This window comes from Metopolophium dirhodum, chromosome 2 (assembly GCF_019925205.1).
Source record: "Metopolophium dirhodum isolate CAU chromosome 2, ASM1992520v1, whole genome shotgun sequence".
NCBI lineage: Eukaryota > Metazoa > Arthropoda > Insecta > Hemiptera > Aphididae > Metopolophium > Metopolophium dirhodum.
Genome location: NC_083561.1, coordinates 8,637,720 through 8,657,132, shown reverse-complemented (window position 1 = coordinate 8,657,132; position 19,413 = coordinate 8,637,720). Strand labels below are relative to the sequence as shown.

Below are 19,413 nucleotides of genomic sequence, written 5' to 3'. Positions count from 1 at the left end.
TACGTCTTAGTTGATCTTATTGATCTTAGTTATTATATAATAGTAGTATATTATAAGTAGTATTATAAGTACCGTTTATTTTACCTATACTATGTTATAAAATCAATGTGGGTATCGGGCCACATGGCACATTCGAACATTAGGACAAGAGATTTTGCATCCCCCTCCAAAAAAAAAAAATTATTTCTCAAGGTGTAAAGTATAACTATTATTTTGTGGCATGAATGCCATTTAGCTCACAAACGATTTTTGAAAACATGTATTTCAATGAGTTTAGAACAATGGTGCAATCAAAATTTGTCGGTCAGACTAAGTTTCAAAATTGTAGCCTTTTGAAGTCCGCGAGTTTGCATATTCCCTGCATCCGTCGGGGGCTTATTTTTTATTATATTAGGTACCTAAGTACTTTATCAACAATAAAAAAATAATCATGGTTACTTGAAACTTCTAAAGTATAACATTATTGTATACAAATATGATAATACACAAATAATAACAATTCTACTTAACCGGCTACCGTATTAAAAAATAATCACCAAAAAAAAAACATTCCATCAAACTCCGTGTAAAAAAATGACTTTAAAAGTTGTGTATGATTTTATAGCTAAGTCTTTGAACTATAGAATATAATATCATTTGTTAAAATATAGTCTAATAAATAATTGAACTTAGCTTGGCGACTTTAAGACTCTTGATTAGTAATACACTACTCAATGATAGTAGACTATATTAATATTATGTATACATAAGTGAGTATACTCATTATCCTGCAATAGTTTTTTTTTAATTTTTGGCGTAAGTCGCCAAGCTAAGTTCAATTATTTAGCAGACTATTTTAACATAAATGATCTATATAGTTCAAATATCTATATTCAAGTATCTATATAGTTCAAAGACTTAGCTATAAAATAATAGGTATTAAAACTTTTAGAGGAGTTTTTTTTAATACTTAGTGTTTTTGTTGGGAAATCATTAATTGTTGGTTGATACCTTATTATTTGTAAGTCATTGTTACGTGACTAGAAATAAGTAATAACGTGCTTTAATTTTAATAATATGATATCGTGATTGAGAGTGAATGTTGCCGCAGCAACGAGAGTAGTGGGATGGATAAACGTCGAATCGGGGGGACAATATTATATTTTACGATATTTTCGTGGCATATAGGCATATAGCCCATATAGGTCCGAAAAATCGGACTCATGAGTACTTGAACATTTGTGGTTAACTTTTAAGCCATCCAACCAATCTGCTTATTGCGAGTTACCCTTATAGTTCCCATCTGCACATAGTATTTCTGATCGATTGATACCTAATATGTTCAACTTTAAAGCGGGCCAAACGGTTTTTCAACGGTACAACTCTGGCTCCTGGTAATATACGTAAGTGGCTACTCACTTTTATTTTTATTTAGCTTCGCGCCACTACCGTCAAAGGCTGACAAACCGTCTCCGCTCAGAATCGTTTTTCGTGTACAATGATATTATATCATTGAATTCAAATCAGTGGCGGATCCAGGGCTTAATTTTGGGAGGGGCAAAAGTATAAAAAGTTCCAACTCGTTACTCAAAACGAGTTATTTTATCAAATGTAGAAATGATAAAATAAACGAATTCCCCTCCCCCCCGACTGTTTTCGGTGCAGTAGGACATTCCCCCCCAAAATATATTTTTGATGCAGACGTTTTGCGCTCATTTTTTTTTTTAAAGTTTACTATTTAATAATGTAATATAATTATTTAATATGAAATGAAATTATGCCTATAGTGTATATTTTCATAAATATAATAAAATATAAATTATAGAAGTATATTTTTGATCAACTGAACTACTTGAATCAAATTCACAAGCAATTATTAAATTGTTAAACATTCAAAATGGTACAGTTTTAACAAAAATAAAAACAAAATAAATATGAACAAAGGCTAAAAAATATAAGTTAAGAAATAACAAAAAAATCAGAATTCAAATGTTTTTTTACAAAATGTGTCATTATAATATGTCGGAATTTTTAATCATTTTTATTAATTATTATTATAATTATATTTTACTTTATACCTACTTATTTTTTTATTGTTTTAAGTAAGTAGTTCAGCTGATCAAACATATAATACAATACATAACATTTATAATCTATTATATTTATGAAAATAAAAACAATTATATATATTTTATATTTTAATTAAAAAAAAAAATGCAATAATATTAACTTTAAAGATGTTTTAATATATCATAATACATAATAATAATATTAATATTTTGTATACACAAGTAATAATAAATAATGATTTTTGATTTCTTTAAAATAAAATATAAAATATGTTGTACACTTATCATATTTTAATCATTGTACATAATATAATAATTAATAATCAATATTTATTTATATATAATATATATATATATAAGTTTAAACATAAAGTATGAAATAATGTTAAAGGTTTTTTTTAATGACATCTTGATACATTAATATAATACATTATGAGTCAAGAAGATTAAAATAATTTAGTTGTAAAAACAACGTTATTAGGTATATAATTATTAATTTCAATCACATATAAAATAAAATGAATATAGCGATTTAAGTTCCATATTATTATATACCTTATTATATAGTAAATAGTTTTGTTTTAGTCAAAGTTAATTTTAGATATTAATATGTATAATAATAATTGTAAATTAATTAATAACTATATGAGTACCTAGTAAAAATTATTTTTTTTTTTTAAATTCTATACAAGAGTAATACATTACATTTTATTAGTGATTTTTTGTAAAGTTGGAACAAAATATAAAACTAAAAAACTAAATATTAATAGAACAATATAAGACTAGAATTGTTTGTAACTACTGTCAGCAAGTAGAAGGTTATTTTATGGAAGTATAAAGTTACAGATCAATAGTCCTTCAATATAGCCGACTGAATAGTATAACATGTATAAACATCATTCATCATATCACTGATAAATTAACGATATTTAATTAACAATTACATAATAAATAATATGAAGGACGGGTTGTGCAAATTTACATCCAAAGTCCTGATTTTAAGCAAAACTGTAGGAGTTCGATGTTTGCTAAAATCAGATTAATAACAAGAAAACCAATTGGCTGTATTGAAAGTATTCAAGAAATATTGCACAAAAGTTATATTTGACTAGTGCACTACTGCACGTTATCTGCTATATGCCCATATGATACTTGGTAAATAATATAATGTATAGACGTTGTTAAAGCAATGAAATAAATCCAAGTATGAGTAATGAGTATAGTATGTAAAAATATTTGATGACGAGATAATTTAAGGTATTTCTTCGTCAGAGCTAAGCAACATTGCCTTTTCATTATACACCGGCGCTTGTTTCTTAGCAGTTTTTGATTTTCCACCGTTGTCGTTGATTCCACTTTTTGATCCATAGTTTTTTTGGCCACCTGTAATATTCAAAACCTAGTTTTAGAATTTAGATTTTAACAAATTATTCACATTTCGTCCAAACAAAAATATTATAATGTATCTAATAGGTTTACCTGTAGTTTTTAGCGAAGACTGATAATATAATACTATTTGTTATGACTTATGATGGTAATAGCTTTTTATATAGGTATTGAAATACATGCAGATATTCTAGTATATTGAAGGAAGGATGAATTAAAATAATTTTAGTATGGAAAATTCTGTATTTATTATAAATGGTACAACTAATTTTAATTAACTATAAAATACAAGTTTGCGAGGATCGTTCCCCAAACACTTATTACAAGTGTAATAATATAGTGCTAATTTAAAAATACATATAATCATAATAAATTGATTTAATTATACATAATTTAATATAAATATCTATCTATTTAGTTACATAGATATTAAAATAAAATTAAGTAAATACTTTTAATAGGTACACTTAAGCAATAAATTAAAAGTAAACATCTAATTTGTTTTTAAATACAGATCACAAACTTAAAAATTAATGTCTTAAAAGTAATTAAGTCATAGAAAAATTTTCTGTTCACAAGTTTTTGTAAGTATAATATACAACAAAACATTATACTTACTATTTTGCTGTAAAATGTTGACTAGTAAGAATAACGAGGGGAAATAAGCTATTTATATAATGGAAATATACATAGTTGTATTATTACTATCAACATAGCAAAATAGAAAAAAACACAAACAAAGGACATTTTTAAATAGCGTTAAGTACTTCATAACATAAAAAAAAAGTATATATATAAATACGTTTAACAAAATCACATTGCATCAACCCGATAAAGAAAAATCAAGCGGATTTGGAGTTTACTCACTACAAACATAAAAAATATATAAACCTATTGAAATAAAAGAAAAATTATTTATACTAGAATACCTATCAAATAATAGATGATCATGAGAATAAAATTTAAAAAATAATAACTAAAATGATAAAAAAAAATATATAAAAATAAAATGCAAAGAGAGCAAAATACAACTAAAACACCTTTCCATGCTTATAACTTTTCGTAAGGCCGAGAGGAACCAACGTCTGCAAATAAAAAAAAAAATCTAACTCTGTAAATTATATATTAAAACCTTAAAACAATAGTAACTATCTCAAATATTTTAAAATAAAATATAAGTAATATTAAAATACCAAAAACTTATTTAGTGTTATTTTATTTTTTGGCCAACATTATTTTGTATGTAGCAAAAATATAATTTGTTAATTATGTACAGTAATTTTCAAAATGATTTGTATTTACCATTATAAGATTATTTAGATAAAAATACACTTTTTATCACTTAAATTGTTGGTAGTCAAAATATTTTTATAGAGAGTATCTATATTATTCGTTATATTATAAAATTTAAAACAAATTTTAAGTCTATATTTGACGTGTATAATTTATCTTTATAATTAATGAATTAGGTATTACTTAAAATAAAATATTATTGTATATATATTTATCATAAGTAAAATATAGACAAAAAATGCTGACAAACAAAATATAAAAAATATAAAAACTATATCTACAAAATTCTAAATTGTATTTCCATCAATCAATAGTGAAAGAGCCTTATGCAAACAGCTTATCAAAAATAAAAATACACACACATGCCATGTAATTTTTAAACATCTTACCTGAACTATACTGTGTATATTGTTGATACTGTGGATGGAAATTATGTATGGCATCCGTCATTATATCTTTCGGATTCATTGTTTCCTGAATAAAACAAATATTTGTAGTGATAGGTTGGAGATATAAACCGTCATTCAGTATAAACAGACATGGTTAGTATAAAATATATATGATTGTTTTTTTAGCGCACCTTTAAACTACTAGAAATACTTTGCATTGTAACTGTGCGCGGATTGGATGGATTTCCTGTTCCTGTTTGTGCGTTATTAGCGTATATCTCATACGGAAATGCAGCTCTCAGGGCCAATGCAGCAAACAGCATCTCAATGCATATTAAAAAGTTTTGATAGCCGGCTGATACTGTACCGGCACTAGTGGGTTGGCCACTGGAATCAATGACGGGATCTATGAATTTAGCTTTTTCCAAAACTGCCAGTAATACACCTTGAAAAATGCACATGGTTATTAAATAATATATACGTCACTTTGGTATTCAGTGATTTTTTTACCTTGCCAGAATGATAGGAAAATTACACTCTTGATGGTACAAAACTTTAAGACCGGTTCAAAGGGTATTAGGAGATCTCGAGTAGCGAAATAAAACAGGAACAATCCATATAGTGCTAAGCTAACAGACATATTGTAAATGGCCGTGACATACAAGTATCCTCCATTCATACTATAAAATCAAAATTTCGTTAAAAACATTTTAAACTAAAATAATAATTTTAAATGCATTACCTCCAATCGCCATCATGATAATGTCCAACATATTGCAGGAATATAATGACAAAAGCCATTGAAGGTTTTACCAAACAAAATTGTAGTGTTGCTTGCTTGCAAAAACGTAGGAACCCAATTGTGTAAGTACGTCCTGTCAAACAACAAGTTCCATATTGCCAGCTAGACCTAATGTTAACAGAGAAAAGTGTTAAAACCATGCAATTAGTAATTTATATTAATTATAAGTAGACACATAATATAGTATACAGAAGCAGTTTAAGACTTCTGCACACAAAAATAATAAACACACTACATTATGATAGTACATTTTTCAAATACATATTATATGGTGAAATTTATTATTTAACTGCCTAGACTGTTTTTCTAAGTCAATTTTTGTGTTTTTGAAAAAAAAAAAACTAAAATAAATTTATACAATTAGTCTAGCTATATAAATGGATCATTGTGTATATTAAACATATTAAAATATATAATACAGGTACAAAATTATGGAAACTAATTTTGAATAGGTCTGTTAAACTTACTGAATAGGTTTCCCACGAATTTCGCTCATTATATTCCCTTCACCGCCCAAATATTCGTAGCATAAACTCATAAAATTGTATATCACGAAAGCTGTTTAAAAAAAAAAATACAATGCAATTTGTAAATGACAAACAAAAAAAGCAAACATATTATTTTATAGTTATTTCATTATTTGTTTTGTTAAACGCGTATTATTACCTTCGTAGCAATCCCTAATTGTAAAGAAATACACGTAGTAGTGTTCGTTGTTGAAGAACAACAAACTGACCCACGAGTGTAGCGCGTAAATAGGTACAATAAACAATATTCGGATGATCCATCGTTGTTCGGCTGGATTCGTATTCCATCGCAGGTGATAATATATCTGAAAAATAAAAATTATAATTATTTCATACGTTAATACGGCACACAGCGATATTTTAAAAACCTATCAGGATTTCGAGAACATCTCTATTTCGACAAAAATAAAATGCAGGTACTTATACAGATTTCAAATGTTACGGACCACTGATCTCAAAAACGAGCTGAATATCTGTATTAAAATTGTCAATTAATTATTATGGATCACTATAAATTTGAACTTTCTAACTTATATAAGTTAGTATTAATTTTAAAATACCACACAAATATTATAAACAAAATTGATTTATATCGAAAGCCACATAATAAATTCGAAATCGTATTCTGGCGGAGACTATTTAAAATGTGGTTTCAGAGAGAGAAATCGAATATATTTCATTGTTTTGATAACATAGACTATAGACGCTTATTGTCCGGTGTATATAGTTTTTATGATCACTGCAATAAATTAATATGAAAATCGTCACTAAATATAATATATTTATATTATAAATACAGATAGTTTGTATTAAGCGTGTATAATGTAGATATTTATCATTTTAATTAGTGCACACATAACACACTATTCAGTATTTAGTAATGACTCGTTAATAAATAACGTTAAGTTTAAAAAGACTCCAATGGAACGTATTTTAGGTTTATACTGTTATTATAGTGTACATATATGTATATGAAAGGTATTATGTATACTACATCAGAAAGCATAATAATATAAGTACGTCGAAACGTATACTGGGTGTCTGGATTACAATGCAACACATATAATAACAATAAATCAACTATAATTTATTTGTATAATATTATTATAATTATCTATTATAAATGAATATCTTATCAGAAATTGTCGAGTAGGATAGGTAGTCCATAAGCAGAACGAAAGAAATGTATTTACAAATAACGAATAAGTATCTACTATAGCCATAGCCAATAATATATTATACCATTTTATTACTAAAATGCCATCGAGTATAGACTATAAAAATCTAACATAGTATAATATTGTTATGTATTGATACATGCGACATGCCTACGTAATAACTTCGCGAAAACAATCATTCACTACATATTTTTTTTAATTCATTCAAAAATATTAATTAAATAGCTTAAAAAAGTACGAATAAAAAATTTAAAAATTGTTAAGTTAAATAAAAATTTAAAATGCAGCTCAATTAGTCAATGACCCTTATTATCTTATTCTAATTTATTATGCTTAGTGATCAGTATTGAAGTTTATGAAAATTCGCTATTCAAGCTACAGTTATATATTTTAATTGTTTTTTTTTGTTAACATAGCGATGTGTAGAATATAATTAGCAACATATGTGGGTTATTTGCAAGTTTAAGCAGTTATTAACTATCATAGTATTATACATATAACTAATACGTATTTTATGACAGTGACAAGTTCATTGGTCTTTATGTGTTCTTTTAAAACTATTATTGTAATAGGTAAAAACTAGTATGACATAGGTAATATAGAAATGTCTTTAAGACTTTAAGAGGATGCTACTCTTGCATTTGTTGTCTCCGTCTTACAAACGTACATCAAATTTTCATTCACTAGTTTCAATGGTGTGATGTTAGTTTTGATATATGAGTGAATTGCCCTATATCAAATTTTTAAGTAAGAACATTATCTGTGCTTAACCTTCGGCTTTTATTCGATATTTTAATTTTCAAGCAAGATATGAACATTTTTAATGTGTGATATTTCCAGGCTTGGAATATTGTTACAAGTATAATACATTAATGCACGTATACAACTTTATAACGACTTAGGGTTTTACAATCATAGTTTAAACCTCGGTTACGCCTAACCCACAGATTTTACCAGCCGAATTCGGGGGTTTAACCTTAGTTTAACGATTGTAAAACGGACCCTAAGACTTATTATAATGTACATTTCAAATTTTAATAAGTATAATTAGTATAACAAATTAACAAATCCCATCAACTTGGTGAATTTCCTTAAATTTAGAATAAAATAAAATCAAAAAAAATTTTTTTTTGTTATAAAAATATTAATGTAGTTAATTAATAAAGATGAACATAGTAATTAATTAATATAATAAATTAATAAACCACATAAACTTGGTGAATTATACCTGATAATTGCTGTTCAGTGAAAATATAAAAAAATTGTATACAGTATAAAACGTATGCAACTAAGTAGTTTTATATTGTACGTATAATACGTGTTTTCTACTATACGTAATACGTATATCACGTGTTTTATACTTAACTGTATTGTACGTTCCAACTTCCAACCTTGTATATTTCACATACCTATGTCTTGCTTGAAAATTAAATTATAGAAAATATCGCTGACGCTTAAGCACAGATAATATTCTTATCTACAATTATTTCGATAATAGGTCAATTCACTCTGATATCAAAACAAACATCTCACTATTGAAACTAGTGAATGCAAATTAGCGTTTGTAAGACGAAGACAACAAACACTCGGGTAGCGTCCTCTTAAAACACCAACGTTGTAGGTAATATAGTTTTAATTTGACGGCTAGTGCGCACTATCCGAAAAGAGTAACACACAGGCAATTTTTGAAGAGCATAACACACAAGTTTTGTTATTTAGGTATATCTCACACAGTCACTGGTGGAACATAAATGGCAAAAAATTAATTTACGAAGATCTGTCATAAATTGTGGGAAAACCTATTATAAAAAAGTAAGAGATAAATATTTCCGAGTGCATCTCGTAGAATTTATTTGTTATATCTGGTAATAATAATATATAGGTTATTATTAAATTATAATATATTATGTATTATTTAATAATTATATTTTTTTATGTTGCATATAAAAACATTATTATAACAAAGATATTATTTTAATTAATTTGTATAAAGTATACAAAATCAAGGCTTTAAAATTACTTACTTATTACTTATGAGTTATGAGTAAAGCTCGGAAGGTATTGAACTAGATAAATTAAAAAAATGTATTGCAATATTGCTGTAAAAATATGAAAATTGTTATTTTGTTTATTTTTATTCAAAAAATTGTATGTTAAACAGCCAATGGATAACAAAAAAAAATTTTGTAATTAATACGAGTCATTATTAATGGGTTTCTCGGCATTTTTGCAACAAATGCCGTAACGAAACAAAAACAAACACAGAGCAAAATGAATAGCAGTTCAGCAGTTGTCATAAAAGTAAAAACCTGAGAAACAGAATATGGACTTAAAAAAGACGTTCCCGATTACGATATTACAATGAAACAATTAGTTTGGCGAACACCGACGCAGATGCAGCGCGATGCTTATTTTCCATCAATTGGGGGTTATTTTGTGTTCATGGTGTGTTTAGCTTAATTGCAAAAGGACGTACATTTAGAACTCTATTACAGTATATACATAACTACATAAGTACTTAAATTTAAAATTAATAATGATGAATGATTACTGTAAATATATGTTATCCATTCAAAAATATCTGAATTATTAACTTAAGAATAAGTTAATAATTGTATACAAGAAATACAATTTTAAACGGTCCGAGGACTGAGAAATTAAATTATTTCCGTAATCCATTATACCTACAAAGTAATTAGAATATTAGATACGAAACACATTTTAAAGATTTCAAATCACGAAAATATATAAAAAAAAAATTTATAATATGAAAACTGAATACGAAAAATATAATTTCCTCAAATTAGAAACAACGTCTAGTATTATGTCTAATTACAACTAGTATAGTATACCTATTTAGTTCACTTGTAAAATAATACATATTTTTAAAATTTAATTTTAATTCAAACAACGAAATTAAGACACACTAAGAATACTAGGAAAGGAAATGCACTTTCTCCAATGAAATAATTATGAATTACAATAATAAATTTATGAACACATTCGTGAAGGAAGGAATTATTAAAAATGTTTATAAGTACCTAATTTGTCAGTAAAATAATTTGGCTGTGTGGCATATGTATATTTATAATAGCTGTACAACACTCCAAAATAAAATTGTTGAGGTGTGATTATAAAAAACAACAACATCGATAAAAATTGGCCAATTTTATAAAAGACAGCAAAGTTATCACAAAAATATCAATAACACGCAAAAAAAATTGTAGAAATTATTTGTTTCTGAACTCCTTTTAGTATGAAATTAATTAGTAGCTTACTTTGCTATAATTTTAAGTTCTTGAAAAAAATATGTAAATGTTAAAGTCTCGAATCCTATACAAAATATACTGTATTATACTATTATGTATTCAAATGTATTTATATTTACTATAGTTAGATAAACTTATCGTTACAACTCTATCTAACATTAACTAGGAGATAGATAAAGATCATTAATAATTCATTAATATTAACATTTAATGTTAACCATAGTTTGTATATAATAACCATTAGGCAACAATTATAAATATTGTAAACAATAATATTATTCTGAAGACATATTAAAATAATTAGGTACAATAAAATTATTAGTAATGATTATGTAACTTATTTAAACGTTATTAATTTTTTTTTACTGTCACCAATTTTGCTGGAATAACTGTACTTTTATTTCTCTTTCCCAGAACTAATCATTGGAAGTCAGTACTGTATAGATAAAGTAACTGTATAATATAGTTGTATACAAATCTTGTTTTAAATTTTCTTAGTAAAATCAATTGTAACAAACAACAGGCAATAACACATAAGGTAAGTAGAAGTATAAAAAAATACTATTTAAATTAGGATGACATATTATGTAATATCTAATATGATGTGGTTTGACTATCACTACAAACAAAATAATATTTTGTGAAAAATATCATGAAAGAAATAAATATAAAATAAAACCAAAGCCACAATTCACCTTGACAGTTGGTACCAAAACCTTGGGTCATTACTACATTAGACACGCCATTATTATTATTGTTGTTATTATTATTATGTACTTTGACATATTATAATAGTCTATAGCAGTGTTTCCCAACCTTTTTCAATACCCCCATTAGATTTTTAAAAATTGTAGACCTCACATTCAATGAATTTAGAAAAATACTGATGACTTTTTTTTGATTAAATTGGGCATGTAGGATGATAATTGATAACTTAAGATAAATAAATATAAATTATAAATGTATAACATATGAATTAATTGCTTTTCCATGCTCTCCCTCCAGCCAGGGTGCTCCAGCAGTTTGGGAAACACTGGTCACTAATAATCAGATCAATGTTATATTTATAGACATCACAACTAAGATATTTTTTACCTATTACTTTAAAATATTTACCAACTATCATATTTACAATTTACAAATATATTGATTAAAAACTAAATTCAACAAAATTTTTGTTATTCAATGAATGAGTTATACTAAAATGATAAAAATTTTATTTTATAACTTATCAGATATCATTGTGACAACTTAACTAAGCTTGTTGTTTTCCTCCATCATAATTATACTAACATGGAATTATCTTTAAACGATTTCCTATGAAATTAAATGAAACAAGGATTTCTAATAATATTATCATTCAATAAACAAGAAATAATGATAATATTAAAACATTTTGAAATATATAATTATAAATTAAATTGACAAATACTTATGGGGATTTGATACTGCGATTTTCTTTCTTTGTCTAACACATGCGAGACGTAGGATTTAAGATGTGTTCTTTGTCAAACATACTGATTGTTATAGTGAAGCGATAAGAATTTTGAAAACAGATTTGAAGTCAAATCTACTTGAGATCAACTTTCCCGCTTTTTTGATCAAAACTTCTCCAAAAATTGAAATATGACACATTATTTATTCAATCCTGTTTAATATAACGTTTTTAGGAATTTGGGAGATAATATCAAAAATGTGGGAAAGTTGATTTCAAGTAGACTTGACAACAATTTCAAATCAGTTTTTAAAATTCTTATTGCTTTATTAGATCATTCTGTACGTTTGGAAAAGAACACGTCTAAAATCCTATGTCACGCGTGTGTTTGACAAAGACAGAAAATCACAGTATCGAATCCCTTCAACTAATAGAGTTCTAAGAAATAATTATGCAGTATTCGAATAAATTTCAAAGTGTTGATAGTATAATAATTGGAAACAAAATACATTGATAAAATATCAATGATTAAATTAGTGTCAAAAATAAGAAGAATTTAGTAGAAGAATTTAGAATTTATTTCTATGAAAAAAAAAATTAAAATCATATAAATTAGATAATTTTTAAAAAAGAATTTAAAACATTCCTCCAACCAACTTGGTTGAACTAACATAAACAAATTAATTTTTGTTTAAATCGTTTAAGTATAGGGTATATTTTACCTGTTGACATGTAACAAATACTGCTGTCCAAACAAATAGTCCAGCGATTACTTGGCAAGCAGTAGTTTGTAAAAATATTGGATTTGATTGTGTGATAGCCCGCTGTGTGATAACTTCTATAGTATCAGTTGTTGTTTCTGTATTGTTACTAGATGCCATTCTAAAAAAATAAACACTAGTTAGTAAATTATCAATCTATTTGTATTACCATTAATTTATTTAAAGCTTTGTAAAATAATATATTATGGGTACCTCAATACAACTTCAATCTAAAATATATTATTTTGGTAGTAATACAGCTTATAAATAATAAAATAGAATATACACATATAGAATTTGTATCGGTTCAATTAATGAACTCTTGTACTTTGATAACTTATTCTTAGTCTCATTATAAAATGAGATTATTTCAGCTTTCAAAATTCATATTGTCATTCAGAGTGTCCCTATAGAGATCAAGTAACTTAAGAAATAGCTACTTGTGTTTTAATTTTATACCTAGTGTGTGGAAAAAACTGACATTTGAAGTCTAGTTTTTTAATTATTTTTTTGTTGACAACATAATTTTGAATTGCTCTTATAACTTCAGATAATATACATACCTATAGATAGGTAATCAATATGGTGCATGCATATTTTTAAACAATATAATATTTTAGACAAACATTTCATGAAACCTAAGAAAGTAAGGAATTTATTTTTATTCCAATATTTATTTGTCGATAGGACTGTTGATATTCTTTGATAAAATATTATATTATAATGTAATTATTTTAAAGCAATCTCACACTCCCTCTTATAATAAACATTTTACCTACATACTCATAATATAAAATGAGTATATAATTTATCATTGTTGGATTTCAAAATTATTTTTAATATTGTTAAATTGTATTCTAAACATTTATTTAGGTAATTTGATTAGATTAATAAATAATAACAACAATATACATTTACAATAATTACAAATGGATATAATAAAAAATTTGGATTAAACAAAAGTATGTTTGATAACCTTTTCAACTGAGTTTAACCACTTTAGCGTATGCATAAAAATTGCTGGTAAAACGGTCAAACCCCCTCAGTTGATGCTGTGTGATTGGTCGGCAACTGATGTCATTCCTCATTTTCAATGGCCACCGTTCAGTGGTAAGGGCTACACGACAGCGACTGTTTTACGTTGGTTGAGACGGTAAATTTAAATGGAATTGAGTGTAGTTAAATAATATTTTAATTTAATAATTCATTTTTAGATAGTAGCATAATATACAATTTGAACTAAAATATGTTCAACATTCAAAGTCTTCTGAATTAATTTAGATGTTAAAATGATACCTACTATAATAGTACTAAATAAATATTAAGTAATAAGATAAACTCGAAGATAAACTAATTTTTAGAAGAATAGGTCTGATTTTGAGATAGGTACTTTCTTTTGGTGGTTTCATATATTAAATAATAGGTACCTACATTATAATATTGTATATTTGTATCAGACCTATTGATGGACTTTATGTCTTTAATTATCATTTATAGCCTGATATCCAACATTAACTAGGTATGGTATAGACATGTATATTAAGTCATAAACATAGACATATAAACTAATTTAAATGGTAATAATGGTAATAATGGTAATAAGAGGATGCAATATATCCAACTACATATCAACTGAGATATAAACATAACTCATGTTCCACATGATCGATTTTAAAATTGTCTATTAGAGTAAATAATACTAAATAGACCAATTTGCAATTACACCAAATTTATACCAGACAATATTATTATAGGTAATAGGTTATACTATATATATTATTTTTATTTAACAGGATATGTCTATACTTAAAACATAATATTATGTATTGTTTTTGTTTAAAATAATTTACTCCTTAAAAAAAAAATGTTAAGTATCACAAGTAGTATATAGACAGAATATTACCATACCTAATAGATTTTTAGATCAATGTAGGTGCTACTATGTTTACCTAATACCTACCAGTTTAATTTAAATGTGACAAGAATCAAGAATAGGTATAATCTGTACTGATCACCAGTTTGCAACATATATATGATATAAGATAGGTACACATATTATATGGTTTTTCATTAATTAATGTATATATGTGTTATTACATTCTTTTAAAAATAAATTTTTTTTTTTTTTTTTTTTTTTTTTTTTTTTTTTTTTTTTTTTTGGGTAACCCGCGGCAACATAGGCCATTGGGTGTGGGGAGGGCACTGTAGGTTTTATATTGGGTAGGTTTGGTAGGTTTTATATTGGGTAGGTTGGTACACGTGTGTGTTGTGTTTGGCAGAATTTCTAATGGGGCACCCGTAGGTTTCTGCCGTGCCCCGGGGTGGGGGGATGGCGGCACTTGTTCTCCGGACACCGTGACTTGCACGGAGAAAAATGCCGCCCAGTGGTCGAGGATCGAACTCGGACCGGCTGTGCCGAATCCGTCGCGTTAGACCACTCGGCCACCTCGTCCCCCAAAAATAAATTACAATAATCAATAATGACCTACTGAAATAATTTTTAATAAACATAATATTATGTTATGTAATAATACAGTATTTTAATTTATTACTCATATTTTTCAAAAGTTTTTATCCTTGGTTGGCTTGGTAGGTTATTACTTATTATGTTCATAGACAAAAATATTCAATTGAAATTTCATATCACATATGGTTGCAATTTACAAGGATGTCCCTTGAAGATTTTTATAAACAAACCAGTCTAAGAGTATATTAGTATATCAAGTACCTAGGTATGTATTTTTTTTTATAATTAAAGAAAAAGCCTGTAAGGTACCTAAGAACACAACAAATGTTTTTTTTATTCATTATTTCAAATGAAAAGATTTTTTTTTTGAACTATCAATAAAATAATTACGAAGAGGTCCAAGCTTGGGTACTAGGCGGATAATAGTTTTTTTTTTTTTTATATTTTGATTATGCTAAAAATATTTGGCTTTATATGCATATTTGTAGATAAACTAATAAAGAATGTGAGTTAATAAACATTTTCAATCTCGTTTTCAATAATCTTTTGTATTTAAGAGGACGTACTACCCGCATGTGTTGTTTCCGTCTTACAAATGAACAACTTAGTCAAAAACTATTTTGTACATAACAACTTTACTCCCTCTGTTTTTATAGTAGAATTACAGAAATTCCACAACACATAAGGAATAACTTTGTCTGTGACATAGCCTTTTTATTTTTTGGATAACATAAATTAAATTAAAGTTATCAGTTTGAGAACATTAGTTTTTTTTTGATTATTTTCATTTAATAATTAAAATTGATTGGTAAGTGATATTAAAAAAATTAAAACTATACGTCACAGATAAAGTTCTTCCCTATGCGTTGTGAAATTTTGGTAATTCTACTATAAATACATGCGGGTAACACCTTCTCTTAATTGTATAAAACTACAATGTCGGGTATAATCATAGATATATTAAACTACTAGATGGCCAACTTCCCTATACAGACAATGTATTACATATATATCTTTATATATCTATGTGTATGATATAAAAATTTAAAAATTATAAAAAGACAAAAAGTTGTAATATCATTATGTTTTATTGTCTTAATCAAGTTATTATAATAAAAATAAAATTATAAGCTTAATTTATAGTCAGGTTTATATCTAACCTGTCAAAAAACTGTTAACTTACAATATTAAAAGTAACTATCATGCAAAAGTAACTAATATATAACCAAACCTGCATGGACATTACGAGACAATTATATATTGATAATGTAATGTTTCGTTTATTAGGTAATTAAAAAATTAACTTTCTATCTAGGGCCTACAATATCCTACGTTTTTTTTTTTATAATCACTAATCAGACGATTTAATTTTATAATGGGCATTTTTAAATGCATCAAATAAAGTGATCTAGGTACCATCTATTATTATTTATTAATACACTAATTAAACAAAGGCAGCTGTTAATTTATAAAATTGGTCTAGATAAAATACACAAAGTGAATTACTTAATGATTGATTTATAATATGTTAATGATAATTATTAATTTAAGGACCCATTTAGTATTTTTATTGTTGGACAGTAATAACTAATAACAGTAATAACAATAACTTTAAATACCTAGGTAAGCATTACCTTCTATTTTTTGGTTAAAAAAAAACCTATAGTTGGTACTTATTTCTAATATTGCATAATATCTACAATGTAGGATATCAAAAGTTTACATTACTAAATATTTGAAAATTATTATTGAATAATAGTTTTAATTACATAGAAGAAACCTTATATCATATTATACAATGTATATGATCTAAGGAAGAAACTAAATTTGGTTTTGAATGTTACATAATTATAAATTATAAACACTACCTACTGCTATTATATAATATTTGAAAACATCACTATTATTATAAGAATAATATAAGATTTGTTATATGAATAAGTAGTTAGCCAGAATTCATTACTGATAATTCCATAAAAAATTTGTTTCATAGACTTGAAAAATATTTTCAATTTCACGACTACTTTAAATAAATGTAAGTACTTAATTAAAAACAGAGTTAATAACACACCAAAAGTACCTAGTTTAGAACATAACTACCAACTCATTTATTATCAAAGTAAACAGTTTTTAAAATTATCTCGTCTGGACACTTACAAGATAGAGACAAGAATTTAAACTGTCACATACCTCATATTCTAACAATATCATTAAATTAATTGAAATATTATAGATATACTTAAATGTTAAGACTATTAACTTAGCGAAACTGTGTTTGATTTAATTTTCCAATCTTTGTAATTTAACACTAAAATTCAAAAAAAGTTTTTATTGTCATATTAATACTCGTATTAATCAAACATTTGTTTTGATGCAGTTTTTTGTACTTCTTAGTTCTTATAAAAGTTTACCTGGTATGATCTATTGTAAGGTTTTCTTAAAATATTTAAGCTTGATACTTCACTGAAGAGAACAGATAATTACTTCATCAATTAATACAATTTGCTTTGGTATCAACACAAAATTGTAATAATATTACTGTTATAAGCGTAAACAGGTAAACTTGAAAATATGTTACATGCAACTATCTAACACAAATGAGGATGTCTTGCGAAAATGTTAATAGGTACACATATAAATACGAGGATAAATACCTACTGCTAGTGTAAAATTAAAATTTTTTTCTGTATATTATATTGTTACATTAATGGCACAACTTTTGTTAGTTTTAATTGGTTGAATAGAATTTTGAAAAAGGAATAAAATGTAGAAAATATGACCGGATGCATTTAATAGAATGTCCAGAATATGTTCTTTCAAACAAGGCCATTATTTATTAAGTACTTATTAACGTAATTACCTACGCTTTATGAAATATCAATGGGTTATTTGTGAATAACTAGTGACTTTACAAGTAAAATAGTTAGGTATGTATGAAATGATTATTTTATAATTACCTAGTCTTAACAGAACTCATAAATACCTAGATAGTTGAGATTTGTGAATAGTGAATGGAGTATTGATAAGTTTAGTGCAATTTATTAAACAACGAATAAGAGGGCCAAACACTTAAATTAGTGTAAGTATTTCTGTTATGGAGGTCGATGAGTTGGTGGAAATGAATAGCCCGAAGTCAATGGCTGACAAATTATGGTCGTTTGAATGAGACAGACATTAAAAACTAACTGAAATAACGGCAATACTTTGCTATCAAGACTGGCTGCAAAGACATTTTGGATCTCACTTACCTACTGCAGGTGTAGTCTTAGCTGTAGTGTAGTGGCGAGAGGTAAGCTGATGGTTGGTGTCCACTGCCGGTCGGTAGCTGCAGTGAGTGATTTATGGTAGCACAACTATTGTTCCATTTCGCGTCTACCAAGTGGAAGCATGGCGGAAGCTGAGGAACTTGACTGGACCGTAGTGTTCACTGACATATTGTTGGCTGGAATCGGTCATTTTTTTTCCTTGTTTCCTTGAACGCCGTTCGCATGACCCGGGGAAACGCGTCGAAAGTCGACCGACGTGTCGGTTTGTACGGTTATGCGTCGGCGGCGCGAAAAGTGAATGTACCCGAAAAACACAGCAGACGGTGTGCGGCGTGCGCTTACGAAGGCGGACGATCGGTGCGAAGAGCTGAACTGACTATAGTGAGTACTGAGTAGTGACGATGAACACGGCAGCGGCGGCGGCGGTGGGTTGGTAGGGAAAAAAGTTAAATACGCGACAGCGATAATTGATCCGAACAGCGCGCGCGCCGATCACGACTCACGAGGATTGTGGAGGAGTAGGACTGTAGTCTGTAGGAGTAGTGGGAGGAGAAACAGATCGTCGTGACGTCGTCGGCGGCGTTGGTGTTGG

The 19,413-nt window shown here is 26.9% G+C and overlaps 1 protein-coding gene across 2 annotated transcripts; it reads right to left on the bottom strand.

Annotated features, from left to right (window-relative positions):
- Positions 1-2,433: 2,433 nt before the first annotated feature.
- Positions 2,434-19,221, bottom strand: LOC132938291 (transmembrane protein 184B). 2 transcript variants are annotated; one of them, XM_061005044.1, is made up of 9 exons: positions 18,804-19,221; positions 13,050-13,209; positions 6,585-6,750; positions 6,386-6,476; positions 5,859-6,026; positions 5,627-5,796; positions 5,308-5,561; positions 5,117-5,201; positions 2,434-3,431 (listed from the first exon to the last, which is right to left on the bottom strand). In XM_061005044.1, exons 2-9 carry the CDS (start codon positions 13,206-13,208, stop codon positions 3,301-3,303), a joined length of 1,224 nt encoding a protein of 407 aa, XP_060861027.1. In that variant the 5' UTR covers position 13,209; positions 18,804-19,221; the 3' UTR covers positions 2,434-3,300. The 2 variants fall into 2 exon arrangements, with proteins under 2 accessions (XP_060861027.1, XP_060861029.1); XM_061005046.1 differs by lacking the exon at positions 2,434-3,431 and adding an exon at positions 3,529-4,519.
- Positions 19,222-19,413: the final 192 nt, after the last annotated feature.